General features: G+C 34.9%; 2 protein-coding genes across 2 annotated transcripts; both read right to left on the reverse strand.

The window, feature by feature from the left end:
* Positions 1-384: 384 nt before the first annotated feature.
* Positions 385-1,386, reverse strand: LOC108406587 (olfactory receptor 5K1-like). Its single transcript, XM_037008323.2, has one exon. It carries the CDS (start codon positions 1,375-1,377, stop codon positions 385-387), a length of 993 nt encoding a protein of 330 aa, XP_036864218.2. The 5' UTR covers positions 1,378-1,386.
* Positions 1,387-18,764: 17,378 nt separating this feature from the next.
* LOC140848168 (olfactory receptor 5K3-like) lies at positions 18,765-19,916 on the reverse strand. The gene has a single exon (XM_073230417.1). It carries the CDS (start codon positions 19,692-19,694, stop codon positions 18,765-18,767), a length of 930 nt encoding a protein of 309 aa, XP_073086518.1. The 5' UTR covers positions 19,695-19,916.
* Positions 19,917-21,980: the final 2,064 nt, after the last annotated feature.

Consider the following 21,980-nt stretch of genomic DNA (forward strand, 5'->3'; position numbering starts at 1 on the left):
ATACATATTCTGCATGAATTAATAGTCAAACATAATCCAAATAAACTCAACATTATAAGGGGCAACCTTTATATATAACAATTCTCTTCTAGTATTATTTGAATTACTGCAAGTTGGTACATATTACACTTTGAAGAAATTAGTGACTAGTGTAACTAATTTCACCCTGACACAATTTTTGACCTCAAGAGTTCTTATCCAGTTAACTGCTGAGGTAACCTTATAGCTTATATTTTGAAGTACATTCTAGCAGACTATCTCCTTTCTGAAGTTATTTGAACCATATACCATCATGTTTATTAATTCAATATTTTATGGACAAAGTGGTCATTTTCCACTTTCTGAGTACTCACTGAATTTTAAAAAAGTTTTATCATGTTAAAATCAATTTCCACAGGAGATATTTGTTTCATAACATTTTGAAGTTTGCTTCATAGTTTTTGTCATAACACTTATTACTTGCTTATTTCTTAGACTATAAATAAAAGGATTTAATAAAGGAATCACTACAGTGTAAAAAACACCAATGGGCATATCTTTATCTCCTTCTCTAATTGAATTTGGTCGAATGTACATGGAGAAAAGAGAACCATAGAATATTGAGACAGAGAGAAAGTGGGATGCACAAGTAGATAAGGCTTTGCCTCTTCCGTCTTTGGATTTCATTTGGAAGATCATGGAAAGGATGCAGAGATAAGAGATTACAATTATGATGAAAGAGAAGACTGAAACTGACCCTGCGAAGATAAATAGCATCAGTTCATTGATGAAAGGATCAACACAAGAGAGTCTGATTAATGGAAGAACATCACAAAAGAAATGATTGATTTGGTGAGACCCACAGAAAGTTAACCTAAACAGAAACCCTACATGAATCATGGAATGCAGGTTTCCAGCTATGTAGGCCCCTGCGGTCATCTGAATGCAGAGTTTCTTTGACATCATGGTGTGGTATTGCAGTGGCCTACATATGGCCACGTAGCGGTCATAGGCCATTGCAGCCAGGAGAAAGCAATCTGCACTTTCAGCAAGGCAGAGAAAGTAAAACTGTGCCATGCATTCCTTGAGGGAAATCATTCTGTCCTTAGAAAGGAAGTTCTCTAACATCTTTGGGGTAATGGCACAGGAACAAAAGGAATCCATCAGTGCAAGGTTACCTAGAAAGATGTACATTGGCGTGTGAAGATGACGCTCCATGTAAATCAATGCCACCAGGCCAAGATTCCCCACCATGGTGATCAGATAGATGGTAAGGAACACCACGAACAGAATGGTCTTTAGCTCTGGGTGATCTGTAAATCCTCTGAGGATAAAGTCATTTGTCAAGGAGTGGTTTACCTCAGTCATATCCACCGTGTCTGTTGATAAAGGAACCATAGAGATAAAAGATGCTAAGTTAGAAAGTGTGTGATTTCCCTTCAAAAAATTCTTTTTATGACAGGGAGAGAAGCTTCTTCTTCAAGCTTCCTCTGCTGTCTCTGGGATCCAGGCACACAGATGTCTAGAGGACATTGGTTTTTTTACCTCAACTCGACAATCGGGATTCACCAGACTAGTTTGATATTTCCAAGAAAAATGCTTATGTCTGAAAAGGTCTGTCCTATTCATTTATGCGAGAATAGTGTACATGTCTAGGGTACCCGTATTTGATTGAGTATTCTCAGTTAATATCTGTCACTTTTTATATTTAAGACCTTCAAGATTAATTAAAAATCAATTTTCCTGAATATATATTTTTTAACTAAGCAAAATACTCATCTATCCTCCGAGTAGATATTTCAAAGTAGCATACAATTGGCATCTTAAATGTATACCTTAGAAATTAAATGAAGATCATGAAGGATTTAGAAGAAGATTATCATCTTGGAAAGCTAAGAAAATAAATCCTGTAGCTTATTACCTCTCTCATCCCTTTTCCCAGGATCATGCCCAAATCCATAAACAATACGTCCATGCCATTATAACTGTTGAATTTTGCTCAGACATGTAAATCCTTTCTTCCTTCATGTAATACATTCTTTAATGTATAATGCTACTAATAAAGCTTTAAGTAAATGCCCCAAACTACACTATTTCCACTCTCTGAAACCTCAAGAATGTTTCCTATTCTCTGCACAATCTAGAATTGTTTGTGTATAACCTACAATCTACATTTAAAAAAACATGTACATGGATAATTGCCTTATTAGAATTGTGGGCATTATGAGATTAGCTCTGATTTATACTTCTAATAAGATGTGTAAAATGAAATGGGGCAAAACAGTATTGATTCCAGTCTTAGTTCCACTATGAAGACCTGGGGCAGGTGAACGTTTTAGTTACCTATGATCAGTTACCAACTTACCAATGATCCGTAGTGACCACTTTGGTTTCTGTAAATTGAGATTATTTTGAATAGTCTACAGGGAAATTATTCAAACTTTATCATTTAAAACATTTAAGTACTTTTTGTGTTTGAATTTACTTATCTAATATTTTTCTGTTTCCTAAGAACATTATGTAAGATTTTCTGAACTATATCAGAGTAAATGAAAAGCCAATAAATGTAAGCCTGCCCCTGTGCACTTCAGTTGTTTAACCCTTATAGAAAGGAAAACCCTTTTTATTTCTTTAAATTATTTGAGAACAAATTTTGTATTCCTTTAAAAAGCTGTTTTTTATCATTATTTAGTGATTCACTAGAACATAATGACTACTGTTTCTATCACCATAAGTTCTATGGTCAAAGTAGATTTTTTTCCCCAATAATGAAAACATCAGTATAAGATATAGGCTGAAAATTTTATTGATTTGTTTTACAATATTATATATACCACTGAATTTTTCAACTAAGAAATAACATTCAATGTAATTATAAATATGTCTGAATTATAAAACAGTATTACCTTCTGTCCTTACCTGTATATTTTGAAGTGCTGCTTTATAATCAGAATGGTCAGTGTGAAATTGCAGTACACTTTTTCATCCTAGTTTCCCTGGTCCTTCAGTTTTGAAAAGAGATTTTGTAAAGAAAAAAAAGTTGTTTTTTTTACAGTGTTAGGTTTCATAGAATTTCTAAGTGTAAACATTTGCCTCTAAAATGTGTGGGATAAAATGAATGAAAATCTGGGAGGCTACTAATAGGTCAGGTTCAACAAGTATTTTGCTTACAATACAAAGTTAAAATTTCCTATTAAATGCTGAAGGGATTTCTCATACTGGCATCAGTGTATTTCTGTAGGGAGATTCAGTCACCAAAACATTGTACAGCCTATGTGACATTAATTAAAGATGACCTTTGAGAAAATGATGTTAAAAGCAAACTCACTAAAGTTATTAAGGGCATTTGGTGATCATTTTGCTGCTTCTGATGTAACATCTCATTTTACAATTTTGTTCCTTATTCTGTGCATAATGTTTAAATTGAGTTTAAAAAGTCTCAGGGTGATTAGACCTCTTACTGGAGGAATTAATATGTTTTGAGGATTAAAGTAATTTATGAAAGAGGATTAGGATTTGGAGAGAAGACTAATAAACTGAAGTAGGTTCAGTCAAGGCCATCAACTTCACTCTGTGAATTGATTTTGTCTCCACATCCTGAAAAACCTTTGTTGGAAACTTTGATAATATTACTTGCTGAGATTATTCTTTCTTTTCACTTCAGCCCAGCTGACTTTCTTTTTATAACACTCTTTTTTCCCTTTATTTCACCATTCAATCTCAATATATTATATAGTTATTTGTTAGTAGTTTATAACCAGTCACTCCCTCCCACCACCACTATAACATAATAGGCTTAAAAGGGAAGGAATTTCCCTGTTATATTTATTCCTGTAGTTTCAGCACCATGAGCAGTGTCTGGCATGCTGTAATGCTACAAATATTTGTCAAAATAATGAAAAACATATATACTCCCCAGCTCAAGCATTTGTAATAACTTCTCATTAGTTTTCAAACCAAATCCATTTTCCTTAGTTTGATATACCAGATGCTCCACAGTCTTCTCTGTATCTTACCTACCACCTTGCTTTCTTCCTGTCCTACCAGGACGCTTCTAGGTGCACCGTTCCTCTGCACATTTGCTTCAGTTAATTTGATTATAATGTTTCCTCATGTAACACCCCTTCTTCTCCACCTCCTTCCATTCCAATTCTACTCATCATTGAGCTCAAATCTGATATCCTCAGTGAGAACTTCCCTAGGTCTTTTAAAAAGGATTGTCCCTTTTCCTTATTTAAATGATACTTACTTGATTTTATAACATATTTGCCACTTTATCGAGTGTGACTTATATGTCTCTTGATTGTTAAAGGTTTGATTGAATATTCATAAGTCACTGATCATGACATGCATCTTTTGAACACCTAAAAAACAAAACAAACTAGATCCTCTATACATGCTGTATTGATTACTAAAACCTCTTTCCTTTTTAATCTTTACTAAGTACTCATAATGATAATGAACGTATGGAAAAGACAATGGGCAGAGTGGATATGTAATGTAACATGGTGACAATAAGAAGTATTTATTTTTTACAATGTCTTCCAACAGGAAGCTCATAATCTACTGGGAAAGACGCTTACATTGCTCACTAGCTTGCAGTTTAGCCTGTGATATAAAAAAGTGTAAACATGTTTATATGAAAGAATAGTGAAGGGAATAAATGGTGACCTGGAGAAAAAAAAAAGATTTCTCAAAGGAAGTGTGATTTCAGATGAACCTTTGGAGGACGAATTGGATTACAATAAGTGAATTACATTAGGAAAAGAAGCAGCCTGATGGAAGTGGCTGATAAAAGTCTGGTGCTTGAAAGAGCAAGACCTAATTTTAAAAATGAATAGTAAACTATGGTGGCTGAAGCTTAGTAGTGTATGATATAGGGGACACTTACAGGTACTATAAAGGGAATGGGGAATACATTGGAAATTGTTTGAATCCTTCCCATTTATTTTTCTCCTGCTGCCAGTTCCCTGTTCCCCTTTCTCAGTAAGGTCTCAACCAACTCTAAATGCCACTCCAAAGAACATCTGTATTTCTTTCCAGTGTGTAGTATTTGGTATAGAAAGTCTTCACTTCTTTCATAACACTCAGTGCTCTTACCTTCCTAAATGTCCCAGCTAAGTATTTTGTGCTGGGTCATGTTGTTCTCTTTGCCCTTTATGACACTTGTGTTTCCCTTGAGTCTATACTTGGAAACCCTGTTCATTCACTCTCGAATTTTCCCCAGATTATCTCATGTACTTTTGTTCTCAACTGTCTTTCATCTTCTGGTCTTTTCAGTAGAGGAGAGATTCCAAGCCACTTTTGGTTTACATTCATATCAGTTAACTCATTGGGAATATGTTCTAAATGTATACATTTTACCTATAAATTGTATAGATATATCACCATACTAAAATACTATACACATTTTAAAACATGACAGAAATTTAAAAAAATAAGTAAAACAAATTTCTATTGAAAAATTTTATTTTATATATATTAATGCTATGAAACACTTTTTACTCTCATTAACACTATTCCTTAAATAATAAATATTCAGTAAAAGAAATGAGATGATGTATGATATTTATATAATATTTTTAATTGAAGTATAGTTGACATACAGCATTATATTATTTGTAATTGTACAACAGTTTTTTTTAAGGGACATGCAATAAAATGCACATATCTTAGTATGCTGTTTGATAAATTTGACATATGTATACACTCATGTAATAATCACCAAGATCAAAGGTGTACAACATATTGATACAATATATATATATTATAAAATGCTCACCATGATAAGTGTCAAGATACAAAGTTACTGTAATATTACTAGTGCTTCACAATATTCCCAATGCTATAGTTTTCATCTTCATTTTTAAAAAGTAAAAATTTCAGAATTGAAAATCTGTACCTCTCAATACCCTTCACCTATTACACCTGTCCTCTCAATCCCCTCCCCTCTGGCAACTACCGGTTTGTTTTCTGGTTTTATGAATGTATTTATGTTTTGTTATTGCTTGTTTGTATTGTGTTTTAAATTTGTCATATAAGTGAAATCATATGTTATTTGTCTTCTGTCTCATTTCACCTCTGTGTCTTATTTCATAATACTCTCTAGTTCTATCCATATTACCATGGATGGCCAAGATCTCTTTTTTATTTTCATTGAGTAATATTCTATTGTGCATATATACCCTATTTTCTTTATCCATTCATCTAATCTACTTAGGTTGATTTCATATGTTAGCTATTATAAATAATGCTGCAGTAAATATGAAGGTTCATATATCCTTTTGAAATTAATGTTTTCATTTCCTTGGATAAGTACCCAGAAGTAGCATTACTAGATCACATGATATTTATATTTTTAATTATTGATGAACCTCTATACTGTTTGTTTTTCATAGTGGAGGCATCATTTTATATTTCTATCAGCAAATGCACAGGTTTCCCGTTTTTCTCTCCCTTCTAACTCTTATTACTTTTTGTGTTTCTAATAGCCATTATGAATGGCATGAGTTGATATCTCATTGTGGTTTTGATTTACATTTCCCTGATCATTAGTGAATGATATGGAGCATCTTTTCATGTGTCTGTTGGCCACCTGTATGTCTTCTTTATGTCTATTCAGATCCCCTGCACATTTTGTAATCACATTGTTAGGGTTTTTTTGTTGTTGAGTTGTATGAGTTCTTTATGTATTTTGGATATTAACCCTTTGTAGGATATATCATTTATACATATCTTCTCCAATTTAGTAGAGTGACATTTGTTTTTGGTTTCTTTTGCTGTGCAAAAGCTTTTTAGTTTGATGTAGTCCCAATTGTTTAATTTTGCTTTTGTTTCTGTTGACTGAGGCCACATATTCAGGAAATTATTGGTAAGGCTGATGTTCAAGAGGTTATTATATTATCTTTTAGGAGATTTATGTTTTCAGTTCTTACACTTAGATCTTTAATCCATTTTGAATTAGTTTTTGTGTATGGTGTAAGAAAGTGGTCTAGTTTCAAAGTTCTGCAGGTAGCTGTCCAGTTTTCCTCAAACCATTCACTGAAACTCTTTTCCCCATTATATATTCTTACCAACTTTGTCATATATTGATTGACCACATAAGCATCAGTTTAGTTCTGTGCTTTCTATTCTGCTCCACTGATCTATGTGTCTATTTTTGTGCCAGTACCTTACTGTTTTGATTATTATAGCTTTGTAGTATAATTTCAAATCAGGGATCATGAGTCCTCCATCTTTGTTCTTCTTTCTCAAGATTGCTTTGGTTATTCAGAATCTTTTGTAGTTCCATAGAAGTTTTAAAATGATTTATTCTGGTTTTGTGAAAATGCTATTGGTATTTCGCTCAAGATTGCATTGCACTGAATCCAGAGATTGCTTTGGGTACTATGGGACATTCTAACAGTATTAGTTGTTAAAATCTATGAAAGAGTATATCTGTACATTTTTCGTATCATCTTTAGTTTCTTTCATCAGTGTATAGTTTTCAGAATACAGGTTTGTCACCTCCTTGGATAAGTTTATTCCTAGGTATTTTACTATTTTTGATGCAGTTGTAAATGGGATTGCTTTCTTTATTTATCTTTCTTGTAGCTTGTCATTAGTATATAGACATATGACAGATTTCTGCATATTAATTTTGTATCCCACAAATTTACTGAATTCAGTTAATATTTGGATGGAGTCTTTAGGGTTTTCTATAAAAAACTGTCATGTCATCTGCAAATAGCAAGAGTTTTACATTTTCTTTACCAGTTTAATGCCTTTTCTTTCTTTTTCTTGTCTGACTGCTGTAACTAGGACTGGCAGTATTACGTTGAACAAAAGTGGTGGCAGTGGACATCCTTGTAGACATTATCTTAGTGAAATGATTTCATCTTTTCCACAGTGAATATGACGTTAGCTGTGGTTTTGTCCTATACGGCCTTTCTTATGTTGAGGCATGTTCCTTCTAAACCCATTTTGTTTAGGGTTTTTATCATGAAGGATGTTGATGTTTGTCAAATGTTTTTCTACATATACTGAGATAATCATATGGTTTTCATCCTTCTTATTGCAAATGTGGTGTATAACATTGTTTAATTTGCAGAGGATGGACCATGTTTCCATCCCTGGAATAACTCCACTTACTCATGGTGAATGATCCTTTAAATGTATTGCTGAATTTGGTTTCCTAATAATTTTATTTTATTTGGTATCCTTAATATAAAATCACATGGGCAACATTATGGTTACTAGATTTCCCCCATTATCAAGTCCCCACCACATAGCCACTACAGTCACTGTCTATCAGCATAGTAAGATGCTATAGAGTCACTACTCGTCTTCTCTGTGGTATGATGCCTTCCCCGTGCCCCCTCTATGTTATGCATGCTAATTGTAATGCCCCTTATTCTCTTTCTCCTTCCCTTTGCACCCACCCTCCCCAGTCCCTTTCCCTTTGTAACTGTTAGTCCATTCTTGGTTCTTTGAGTTTGCTGCTGCTTTGTTCCTTCAGTTTTTGCTTTGTTCTTATGCTTCACAGATGAGGGAAATCATTTGGTACTTGTCTTTCTCTGCCTGGCTTATTTCACTGATCATAATACCCTCTAGCTCCATCCATGTTGTTGCAAATGGTAGGATTTGTTTTCTTCTTATGGCTGAGTATTATGCCATTGTTTAGATGTACCACATCTTCTTTATCCATTCATTTACCAATGGACACTTAGGTTGCTTCCATATCTTGGCTATTGTAAATAGAGCTGCAATAAACACAGGGGTGCATATGTTTTTTGAAACTGGGATCCTGCATTCTTAGGGTAAATTCCTAGGAGTGGAATTCCTGGGTCATATGATATTTCTATTTTGAGTTTTTTGAGGAACCTCCATACTGCTTTTACAACGTTTGAACTAGTTTACATTCCCATCAGCAGTACAGGAGGATTCCCCTTCCTCTGCATCCACACCAGCATTTGTTGTTCCTATTCTTTTCTATGTTGGCCATCATAACTGGTGTGAGGTGGTATCTCATTGTTGTTTTAATTTGCGTTTCTCTGATGAGTAGCGATGTGGAGCATCTTTTCATGTGTCTGTTGACCATATGAATTTCTTCTTTGGAGATGTGTCTGTTCAGCTCATCTGCCCATTTTTTAATTGGCTTATTTGCTTTTTGTTTGTTGAGTTCTGTGAGCTCTTTATATAATTTGGATGTCAGCCCCTTATCAGATATGTCATTTATGAATGTCTTCTCTCATATTGTAGGATGCCTTTTTGTTCTAGTGATGGTGTCCTTTGCTGTACAGAAGCTTTTTAGTTTGGTATAGTCCCACTTGTTCATTTTAAGTTTAGTTTCTCTTGCCTAAGGAGATGTGTTCAGAAAAACGTTGCTCAGGAAAAAGTTATTTTTGCCTATGTTTTCCTCCAGGATTTTTGTGGTTTCATGGCTTACATTCAGGTCTTTGATCCATTTCAAGTTTTCCTTTGTGTATGGGGTTAGACAATAATCCAGTTTCATTCTCTTGCATGTAGCTGTCCAGTTTTGCCAATACCAGCTGTTGAAGAGGCTGTCATTTTCTCATTGTATATCCATGGCTCCTTTATCATATGTTAATTGACCATATATGTTTGGGTTTATATCTGGGCTCTCTAGTCTGTTCCATTGGTCTATGGGTCTGTTCTTGTGCCAGTACCAAATTGTCTTGATTACTGTGGCTTTGTAGTAGAGCTTGAAGTCAGGGAGTGTAATCCCCCTGCTTTATTCTTCCTTCTCAGAATTGCTTTGGCTATTCAGGGTATTTTTTGGTTCCATATGAATTTTAGAACAATTTCTCTAGTTCATTGAAGAACGCTGTTGATATTTTGATAGGGATTCTATTGAATCTGTAGATTGCTTTAGGCATGTAATATTCTTTTTTTGTGGTGTTTTTGCCTGGTTTTGGTATTAGAGTGATGCTGGCCTCATAGAATGAGTTTGGGAGTATTCCCTCCTCTTATACTTTTTGGAAACCTTTAAGGTATATGGGTATTAGGTCTTCTCTAAAGGTTTAATGAAATTCAGCAGTAAAACCATCTAGTGCAGAAGTTTTGTTCTCAGGTAGTTTTTGGCTATCAATTCAAGTTTATTGCTGGTTATTGATCTTTTTAGATTTCCTGTTTCTTCCTTGGTCAGTCTTGGAAGGTTGTATTTTTCTAGAATGTTGTCCATTTCTTCTAGGTTATCCATTTTCTTAGCAGATGATTTTTATAGTATTCTCTCATAATTCTCGGTATTACTGTGGTGTCTTTCATGTTTTTCCTTTCTCATTTCTGATTCTCTTTATGTATGTAAACTCTTTTTTCTTGATAAGTCTGGCTACGGGTTTATCTATTTTGTTTATTTTCTCAAAGAATCAGTTCCTGCTTTCAAAGATTCCTTCATTGATTCTTTCTAGATTTTATTTATTTCTGCTCTAATCTTTATTATGCCCATCCTTCTACTGACTTTGTGCCTCATGTGTTCTTCTTTTTCTAGTTTTGTTAATTGTGAGCTTAGACTGTTCATAAGGGATTGTTCTTCTTTCCTGAGGTAGGCCTGTATTGCAATATACTTCCCTCTTAGCGTGGCCTTTGTTACATCCACAGTTTTTGTGGTATTGAATTATTGTTGTCATTTGTCTTCATATATTGCTTGATCTCTGTTTTTATTTGATCATTGATCCATTGATTATGTAGGAGCATGTTATTAAACTTCCATGCATTTGTCGACTTTTTCATTTTCTTTGCATAATTTATTTTTAGTTTCATACCTTTGTGGTCTGAGAAGCTTCTTGGTATAATTTCAGTTTTTTAAATTTACTGAGACACTTTTTGTGGCCCAGTATATGATCTTTTCTTGAAAGTATTCCATGTGCACTTGAGAAGAATGTGTATTCTGCTGATTTTGGATGGAGTGTTCTGTAGATGTTTGTTAGGTCCATCTGTTCTGACGCATTGTTTAGTGCCTCTATCTCCTTATTTATTTTCTGTCTGATTAATCTGTCCTTTGGAGTGAGTGGTGTGTTGAAGTCTTCTAAAATGAATGCATTGCATTCTATTTACCCTTTTAATTCTGTTATTATTTGTTTCACTTATGTAGGTGATCCTATGTTGGGTGCATAGGTATTTATATTAGTTGTATCTTCTTATTGAACTGATCCCTTTATCATTATGTAATGTCCCTCTTTGTCCCCCTTGTTACTTTTTTTGTTTTGAAGTCTATTTTGTCTTATACAAGTTCTGCAACTCCTGATTTTTTCTCCCTTTTGTCTGCATGAAATATCTTTTCCTATCCCTTCACTTTTAGTGTATGTATGTCTTTGGGTTTGAAGTGAGTCTCTTGTAGGAAGCATATAGATGGGTCTTTTCTTTTTTTCTATCCATTCACTGACTCTATGTCTTTTGATACATGCATTCAGACCATTTACATTTAGGGTGATTATCCATAGGTATTTGCTTTTTGCCACTGCAGGCTTGAAATTCGTGGTTACCAAAGGTTCAAGGGTAATGCTCTCACTATCTAACTGTCTAATTTAACTCACTTACTATATTATTATAAACATAGCCTAAAGGTTCTTTTTTTTTCCCCTCCTTTTTCTTGCTCCTCATTTTTTTATATTAGATATCATATTCTGTACTCTTTGTCTACCCTTGATTGACTTTGGTGGTAATTGATTTGATTTTGCATCTGCTTAGTAATTAATTCTTCTACTTTCTTAGGTGTGTTTTCAATTCCTCTGGTGTCAGCTATTTAGTCTTAGGAATACTTCCATCTATAGCAATCATTGTAGATGTAGTTTGTGGGGGGTAAATTCTCTCAGCTTTTGGTTTTCTGAAAATTGTTTAATTCCTCCTTCAAATTTAAATGATAATCATCTTGCCGGGTAGAGTGTTCTTGGTTTGAGGCCCTTCTACTTCATTGCATTAAATATACCATGCCACCTCCTTTTGGCCTGTAAGGTTTCTTTGTCTGATGAAAGCCTGATGGGTTTTCCATTGTGGTCTTTTTTCTCTTTTAGCTGCTTTTAAAAGTCTGTCCTTATCCTTGTTCTTTGTCATTTTAATTATTATATGTCTTGGTGTTGTCTTTCTTGAGTCCCTTGTGTTGGGAGATCTGTGTACCTCCATGGCCTGAGAAACTATCTCTTTCTCCAGACTGGGATAGTTTTCAGCAGTTATCTCCTCAAAGACACTTTATATCCCTTTTCCTCTCTCTTCTTCTTCTTGTACCCATATAATGCAAATATTGTTCCATTTGATTTGGTCACAGTTCTCTCAGTATTTTTTCATTCTTAGAGATCCTTTTTCTCTCTGTGCATTAGCTTCTTTGTATTCCTCTAATTTCTATTCCATTTATTGTCTCTTCTACTACATCTAATTTGCTTTTAAATCCTTCCCTTGTATGTTTCATTTCACATATGGAATTTCTTAATGATTGTGTCTCCATTCTAAATTTGTCCTGAATTCTTGAATATTTTTCTGTACTTCCATTAGCATGTTTATGATCTTTTTTTAACTCTCTTTCAGGAAGATGGGTGATTTCAGTTTCATTTTTGCCCTTTTTCTGTGGTTTGTGAGATTTTCATCTGAACCAAGTTCCTTTGATGTTTCGTATTTCTATGTGGCTCCCTCTAGTGTCCAGAATCTCTAGTCTCTGGAAGTGCTCAGTCCCTGGAGTGATGCCGGGGGTTGCAGGGGAGCTGCACTGGTGCCTGGGTGGAGGAAAGAGCTGTTTCCTGTTTTCCGGCAGCAGTACCTGTCTCCTCTCTCAGAACCAGTGGGTGGATCACACAGGTATAAGCCTCTGTGCTTTCAGTTTGTAGCTGCCTTAGGCAGGGCCTTTCTCTGGCTGGCCTCACGTCAGGCCAGGAGTGCTAGTTTGCAAGCTCGTGCAGACAGGCCAGGAAGAAGACAGAGGAAGACTGCGTTCACAGTGAGGGGCCTTTGAGCTGAGAAGCCAGTCAGGGGGATGGAGCGCCTGAAGCTACTGAAAGTTCCCAACCTGCTGGGCAGAGCATGCCCAGACAACCTTGTCCATCTATCCCTTCTGTGCAGCAAACTCCATGCAAACCCTGCCCCTTCAGCATCTCTCTCACTGCTAGGAAGCCTCTCAGTCCGCCCACCTTTCCTTTGTGCCAGGGGGGCTAGATGTGGATTCCTGTCCTCCACAAATGGCTGGAATCTCAGTCTCTCCAAGTATTCTGCCTGTCTTTGCTTTCCAACCCTACTAATCTCCAGAGCATCTTGCAATGTCCGTTTGTGCTCCTGTAGCTGATCTCTAGGGCTGGGTGTTCAGCAGTCCTAGGCATCTACCTGCTCCCACTCCATTTCTCTTCTTCCCACCTGTGAGCTGGCGTGGGGAAGGGCTTGGGTCCTGACTGATCAAGGCGTTGGTATGTTTCCCCGTTTCATGAGGTCTGCTCTGTTCTCCAGGTGTGTGCATTCTGGCCCAGCCTTCTTTCCTGTTGCTCTTTTAGGATTCTTTGTATTAACTGTATTTTTGTATTATATGTGGTTTTAGGAGGAGTTCTCTGTCTCACCTCTCATGCCATCATCTTGAATCCCCTGCTAATAATTTTTTAAGATTTTAAGAATCTATGTTCATCACAGATATTGGCCTATAATTTTGTTTTTTCATAATGTTTTTGTCTGGTTTTAGTGAGGGTAATGTCCTCACAGACTGAATTGGGAAGCATTCCTTCCTTGTCTGTATTTTAGGATAGATTAAGAAGGATAGGCATTAGCTCTTCATTCAATGTTTGGCAAAATTCACCTGTGACACCATGTTGTTCTAGACTTGTTTGTTGGAATTTTTTTTATTACCAATTCAATTTATTACTAGTAATGGTCTTTAAAGATTCTATTTCTTTCTGATTAATTCTTGGAAGGTTGTATGTTGATAGGCATTTATTTTCCTCTAGGTTGTCCAATGTGTTTGTGTATAATTTTCAAAGTAGTTTCCTATAATCCTTTGTATTTCTGTGGTGTGTTTGAAATGTCTCCTCTCTCATTTCTGAGTTTATTGTTTTGAGTCCTTTCTCTTTTTATCTTGATGAATTTAGCTAAGGGTTTATTAGTTTTGTTTATCTTTTCGAAGAATCAACTCTTAACTTCACACATCTTTTCTATTGCTTTGTTCGGCTGTTTTATTTATATCTTCTCTGGTCATTATTATTTCCCTCCTTCTACTAGCTTTGGGCTTTGTTTGTTCTTCTTTTAGTTCATTTAGGTGTAGGGTTAGATTGTTTGAGATTTTTCCTGTTTCTTGAGGTAGGCCTTTACAGCTATAAAGTTACATCTTAGAACTGCTTTTACTGTATCCCCAAAATTTTGGAATTTTTTGTTTCCATTTTCATTTGTCTCCATGTATTTTTTATTTCGTCTTTGATTCACTGATCATTTAGTATCATGCTGTATAGCCTCCATGTGTTTGTCTTAGTTCTAGTTTTTTCTGCTAATTGATTTCTAGTTTCATACCATTGTGGTAAGAAAACATGCTTGACATGATTTCAGTTTTCTCAAATTTACTGACTTCTTTTGTGACTTAATGTGTAATCTTTCCTATAATATGTTTCATGTACACTTGAAAGAACATGTAATCTCCTGTTTGGGTGTGGAATATTCTGTATATATCTGTGAAGTTCATCTTATCTAATGTGTCATTCAAAGCCACTATTTCATTATTGATTCTATGTCTTGATGATGTATCCATTGATATAAATGGCATGTGAAAATCCTATACTGTTATTGTATTACCATCACTTTCTCTCTTTATGTCTTTTTATATGTATCTTTATTTGCTTTATATATTTAGGTACTTTTATATGCATAGATATTTATAAGTATCATAACATATTGTTGGAATGATCTATTTATCATTATGTAATGTCCTTCTTTGACTCTTATTATAGTCTTTTGTTTCAAAGTCTCATTTTTCTGATACAAGTATTGCTGTCAGAGTATAACAATATCCCTCAAGGAGATCAGGAAGTTACTTGGTGGCAAGTTGGCTAATATGAACCTCTGCTGCTGTGAGAGGGAAGAAATTCATTTTGACTAGAATCAACTTAGTCTAGGTATGAATTATCTTTTCTATCTGAAAGGCCTCAGGAAACAACTCTCTGAGCCTGTTAGAGTGGTACATAACGTTGCACCAGACCAAGAAACCTAGTTTTCAATATAGGTAGTGTGGTATTGGACAGTGGTTGGTAAAATAATTGTACTCTATTGTTGGGAAGGAGATTCAGTTCAGTGATGAAGGTAAGTCAGAGTAAAACTACTGAAGAAAACAGACAAGCAAGATTATTATGCTCTGTAATAGAGCTGGCCCTGACTTAGTGTCAGAAGACCCCAGATATTTCGGGAAAGTTCCTTTTTATGGGGCTTGAAATGTGTTTTAAGGAGGGGGATTGTCACGCAAACACTTGTTAATTGACAGATAGCAATGATGTAAGCTAATTTCTACTGCACATGCTCTTTCCCAAAAGTCTCTCTCATTGGACACCAAGGGGGGAAAAACAGCAAAGCAGATGTATTTTAATGACTTTGTAATGAGGAAAAAATTGACTTCAGGACACCTGAGGAGGACTCTAGCTTGTGGAATGTCTCTGTGGTTTTACTCCTCCTGCTAGGGATTTCTCTCTGGTAGAAGCTGTCTGTAGTCTCAGTTCTCTAGTCTCAAATTCGCTGCAGTCATCCTGACCTCGTTTCTCACTACTGGCTTAATGAATTGATGAAATGGACATTTCAAATTTGCATGGACCAATGCATATTTGCATCCTCCTGAAATAAATGATCATTTTATGTTGCCACGTTCTCCATAGGTTAAATACTAGGGTGTAGGGTCATCCCCAAATGACCCTCTTGGGGAATTTGTATTCTATTTTACCAAGTCCCAGATCTGTGTGAGTTTACCAATCCTGGTTCTTAGAGAGAAACTGCTCTTACCAGGGAATGTACAACAATTCTATTATATGTTAAGTTATAGCTGTCACTCAGTCACTTTGAATTCCTGTTTCCAAGAGTCTACCAGAAAAGGTAAGGGTCATAGGCTTATAAGCGTAATTGACCCTGATTATCAAAAATAGGCAATGCTGTTGTAACGGGGCAGAAAAATATGTTTGATGTTCAGATGATACATAGGCATCACTTCGTATTCCCTTGCTCAATTAGCAGTAAATAAACTAATGTAACAACCATGGTCTGAAAAGGGCATGGTGACGAAGGCCCAGATTCCACAGGAATCATCAGATTCTGGATCATCTCACCATGTTATTCACCTGGCATAACAGAGGTGTAGAGTATCAAGAGGAGGGAGAAGATAGATATTGGGGTGGTATTGCAACTTCAGCAGTTGAAACTGTAGGCATCCCTTGTGAGATTCTCCAGGAGAAGGAAAGACCCCAGTCCTGGTGGAGATTTCCAGAAATTTATTATAAGAAAGTATTTCTGAACAGTACAAGAGGTTGCCTGTCATGGGTCTATAGTTCACAGCCCAGATACCACCTATTTACACAGCAGTAAGAGTGCCAGTAGCTGATAGCTCTGAATTGAGTTCCTTTCTAGTTAATATCCTTAGATGAAGATAATTGTCTGATGATAGTCTTATATATTTTCCTTTCGGAAAGTCTACATCCAGTGACTGTTCGATGAAAATGATAAATTCCAGCTCCCTGCTTCAAGGCAGGGAAACTCTGCAGGGACATTGTAAACCTTCCCTTCCTCATGGGACTAGTTTCCATGCCTTGGCTATTATAAATAATGCTGCTGCATATGTGGGAATACAGATATCTTTTTGATTAGTGTTTTCATCCCCTTTGGACAATGCTGTAGTATAAAAGCAATATGGTTCTGGCATAAAAACAAACGTACATATTGATGGAACAGAATCAAGAGCCCAGAAATGAACCCAAGCATATAGAGTGAACAGATATTTGTCAGGCAAGACAAGAATACTCAGTGGAGGAAATATAGTATCTTCAATAAATGGTGCTGGGCTAATTGGACATTCACATGTAAAAGAATGAAACGACCCCTATCTCACACCACTCACAATTAACTCAAAATGGATTAAAGACCTAAATGTATGACCTGAAACCATGAAACTCTAAAAGAAACATAGGAATAATGTCCCAGGTCTTGGTAATGATTTTTTGTATATGATATCTAAAGCATATGCAACCAAATAAAAAATATAAGCAGGACTACATTGAGCAAAAGGCTTCATGTAGCAAAATAAACCACCAAAAAATGAAAAGACAACCCATGGAATGGGAAAAATATTTGCAAACCAGCTATTCGATAATGGATTAACATCTAAATAGTAAGTCATATAGTTTAAAAGCAAAAAACCATATAACCCAGTTTAAAAATAGGCAAATGACATGAATAAATATTTTTCCAAAACATATCTCTGAAAGGCCAATGGGTACATGAAAAGATGCACATTATCATAATCAGTAGGGAAATGCAAATGAAATCCCAAATGAAATATCATCTTATGTCTGTTAGAGTGGCCCGGATCAAAAAGACAAGAAATGACAAATGCCGGCATGCATGTGGCAAAAAGGGAACTCTTGTGCACCACTGGGAGGATTATTTACTGGTGCAGTCACTTTAGAAACAGTGTGGAGGATCCTCAAAAAATTAAAAAAAGAACTACCATTTAATTCAGCAATTTCTCTTCTGAGAGTACATCCAAAGATAGTAAAAATACTTATTATTTCAAAGTATGATATTTTTGCTGAGGGAAACATCAAAAATAAGGGGTGACAATTGGTAGGTGGTATATATGAAAAGTCTTGCTTTATTCTTAGCAGGTAATAATTCTCAGTAAATTGTTTTTTTATTTTATATTTGTACATGTCTAAGTGAACAAAAAATTTTTGTTTATAGAATTTTCAACATGCTTCAACAAATATGCTTCAACAAAATTTCTAGCTTTGCTATGAATATATAAGTAATCTACATTAGAAGCAGTACTGGTTGCTGGTATTCTTAATAAAAAGCAAGAGAAATAATATGAAAGAGGGAAAAGGGAAAAAAACCTTTGATTTAAATAAATGTTTCAGAATTACAGTGTCATTCATGAAGGACAACTATTCAATCTACATAAAAACATAAAAATCCATGGATACATCAATATAAATTGCATCATTTTCAGCTACAGATTGGTAAATCACCATTATACAGATACAGCATTTCAGAGAACTTTAGCAAAATTGACTAAAACTAAAGATGATAATGTTCTTGATTAGAGAATACCTGTTTTCCATGAATTGATATTTAATTTAATTTTTAAATGAGCTCTATGTCAAGAATCGAATTGAAATATATAGTTACCTCTGTCACATGGTGTTGCTTGAGAAGGGATTAATGTTTGAGAACTTGGAATATGCCAGAGTTTGTAAATTTATGCTGTGGGATTCCAGAAATTTGCTAACAGAGGTAAATGGAGGTGACTTTTATAAACACTGAATTATATTCCTAGAATAGTTGAATTTGTTGAATATTGTAACTCTTTATACTCTGAAACAAATAGTTACTATTATAACTATATCATAACACAATTTGTGACCTCAAAGGTCATTATTTAGTTCACTCCTGTGAGAAGCTAGTAGTTTAGATTTTAAAATACATGTCCTTTTTAAACTTATTTGGCTTATACACTAGCATGTTTTAGTAATTGATATTTATATACCAAGTGCCCATTTCCACTTTCTCAGCATTCTCTGGTTTTGAGAAATGTTTTAACAAGTTAAAATCAATTTTCCACTAATGTTTTGTTTTAGTTTTTATGATATCTTTTTTATAATTTTTTTCATAACATTTATTACTACCTTATTTCTTAGACTATAAATAAAAGGGTTTAATAAAGGAATCACTAAAGTATAAAAAACAGAAATAAGTATATCTTTATCCCCTTCTTTAACTGAACTTGGTCGAATGTACATGGAGAAAAGAGAACCATAGAATATTGAGACAGAGAGAAAGTGGGATGCACAAGTAGATAAGGCTTTGCCTCTTCCCTCTTTGGATTTCATTAGAAAAACTGTGAAAAGGATGAAAATATAAGAGATTATAACTATTGTCATAGTGAGGATTTGAAATGACCCTGAAAAAATAAATATCATCAATTCATTGATATAAGGGTCAACACAGGAGAGTCTGTATAATGGAAGAACATCACAAAAGAAGTGATTGATTTGGTGAGACCTACAGAAAGTTAACCTAAAGAGAAACCCTACCTGAATCATGGCATGCATGTTTCCAGTTATGTAGGCCCCTGTTATCATCTGAAGGCAGAGTTTCTTTGACATCATGGTGTGGTACTGCAGTGGCCTACATATGGCCACACAGCGGTCATAGGCCATTGCAGCCAGGAGAAAGAAACCTGTAGTTTCAGCAAGGCAGAGAAAGTAAAACTGTGCCATGCATTCCCTGAGGGAAATCATTCTGTCCTTAGAAAAGAAGTTCCCTAACATCTTGGGGGTAATGGCACAGGAACAACAGGAATCCATAAGTGCAAGGTTACCTAGAAAGATGTACATTGGCGTGTGAAGACAACGCTCCATGTAAATCAATGCCACCAGGCCGAGATTCCCCACCATGGTGATCAGATAGATGGTAAGGAACACCATGAACAGAATGGTCTTTAGCTCTGGGTGATCTGTAAATCCTATGAGAATAAATTCATTTGTCAAGGAGTGGTTTTCCTCAATCATGTCGACTTCTCTGTTGAGACACAAATAATGGAGCTGTAAGAGTCTAAGATAAAGTGTATAATTTTCCTTCAAATTCTTCTTTTTATAAGAAAAGCTGCTTCAAATTTCCCGTAAAGTCTTTGGGATACAGGCACATAGGCCTCTAGGGAGTATGTCAGGTTTATGATATCAACTCTGGCACTCAAGATTCCTACGAATATGTAGATAGTTCCAGGGGGGATATTTACAATGGTAAAGGCTTATTTTTGAATGTATGAATGAATAACCTACAAATCTAGTGTTCTCATGTTTGGCCAAGTGTTGTCAAGTAACTTCAGTGTTAGTTTTTATATTAAAGATGCTTAAAATAAATTTCAAGTCGATTTGCCTAAGATACCTATATTTAATCTGAGCAAAAGTTTTCATATCCTCTCCCAGTAGACTGAGTGTTTGAAAATAGTATACAACAGATGTGTTAAAATTGCATCTTAGGAATTGCAGGAAGATCGCTAAGTATTAAGGATAGGACTATCATCCATAAAGTAAATTATTGGAAACCTAAGGAAATAAATGTCCATTGTCACTTATCCCTTTTCCCAGTGTCCTATCCATGTCCATAAACATTGATTATGTTCTTGCCGTTACCCATGATGAATTTTGCCTAAATATCTCAATCTTTTTCTTGTTCTTGTAAAGTATACATAAATACGATGCTCCTTAGTAAAGTTTTATCCAAATGTCCCAGGCACATTGTTCCCCATTTCTGAATCTCTGAGCGTATGTTATGTATCCAACCCAGTTAAGAGTTGTCAGAGCATAACCTCCATGGCATTTTTTCCTTATATGGGCCTGCACAATTCTTACTATCACTGTAGATATTTGAGGTTAGCTGCAACTTCTTATAAGAGTTGTGGAATGCTATAGGAAAAAAGCAGTATTGATTGTAGTCTTAGCTCCACCTTGAGACCTGGGGTGGGGCAACATGTTTTCAGTATTCTACCAACGATCCTTAGTGACTTTTTTTGGTTTTTGTAGATCGAGACAGTTAATTGTGAAGAACGTTCTACAAAGGAAATTATTCAAAACTCATCATTTAAAAAATTTAGGTATGATTCTTTCATAGGAATTAATCATCTACTATTTTTAGTTTCCTATGAAAATTATGTAATATTTTCTAATTATACTGCATTAGGATATTAGATTAAAAGCTAATAAATAAAAGTTAGCTTGCCTGTATACTTTACTTTTCTAACACTTATCAAATGAGAAAACCCTTCACATTTTAATCACATTTTAAAACCAAATTTTGTTTTCCTTAAAGGGTTATCTTCTGTCATTATTTAGTGACTCATTAGGATGTATCGACTGATGTGTCTAATCATTTAAACTCTATTGACAAAATAGGTTTATTTTTTCATATAAAAGCATCAAAATAAAGCCTAGGCTGAAATTCATTTTGTTTGTTTTAGAATATTAAATAGAAGCTGCTTAATTGTTCAGGCCTATTAGATATAACTTTCAATACAAGTGCCTGAATTATTTTATAGAATTTCTGTGTTCTTACCTGTATATTTTGAACTTCCACTTATAAACATAGGTCACATGAATTTCAGTTTATTTTCATCTTTGTTTTTCATAGTCTTCAGTTTTGAGAAGAGCTAGAAAGATAAGAATTTAAAATGTAAGAAACAATAGTATGATTAATGAATCAGATAAGTAAATGTTTGTGTATGCTAATATTAAAGCCAAAAATAAATTAGGATATTTCCCTTACCAAGATTTCACTGAGAAGTATTTTATAACATCTCATTGTTTTCTTTATGGTGTTTGATCTCATAGAATTTCAGAACATAAATTTTGGTGTCTTAAACATTTGGGATTTAAGAATGAAAACCTTGGAGACTACAGTAGGTCAGTGTCAATAATTATGTCCCTTACAATTTGAAATTAAAACTTTCCATCCAATGCTTAAGGGATTTTCCTGCAATGACATCAGTTTATTTCTGTGGGGAGATTCAGTCCTCAAAAAATATAACTATGTGACATTAATTAAAGCTGGCCTTTGAGACAATGAGGACAAATCAACTGGCATTCAGTAAAGTTGCGGAGATAATTTGATGATCATCTTGATGATTGTTACGTAACTGACTTCACCAGTTTTGTTCATTATTCTCTGCATAAGATATGTCTTAGAATAGTTAAGACATCTTATTGGAAGAATTAGTAGAGCTCATGGGATTAATATAGTTCATGGAAGATGATTAGGGTTTGGACAGGAGATTACCAGGTGAGGAAGGTTCAGCCAGG

Source organism: Manis javanica, chromosome 3, assembly GCF_040802235.1.
Source record: "Manis javanica isolate MJ-LG chromosome 3, MJ_LKY, whole genome shotgun sequence".
NCBI lineage: Eukaryota > Metazoa > Chordata > Mammalia > Pholidota > Manidae > Manis > Manis javanica.

Bases quoted from the DNA above. Each gene is read 5' to 3' on its own strand.
- LOC108406587 (XM_037008323.2), bottom strand. From the start codon at position 1,377: ATGGTTCCTTTATCAACAGACACGGTGGATATGACTGAGGTAAACCAC.
- LOC140848168 (XM_073230417.1), bottom strand. From the start codon at position 19,694: ATGATTGAGGAAAACCACTCCTTGACAAATGAATTTATTCTCATAGGA.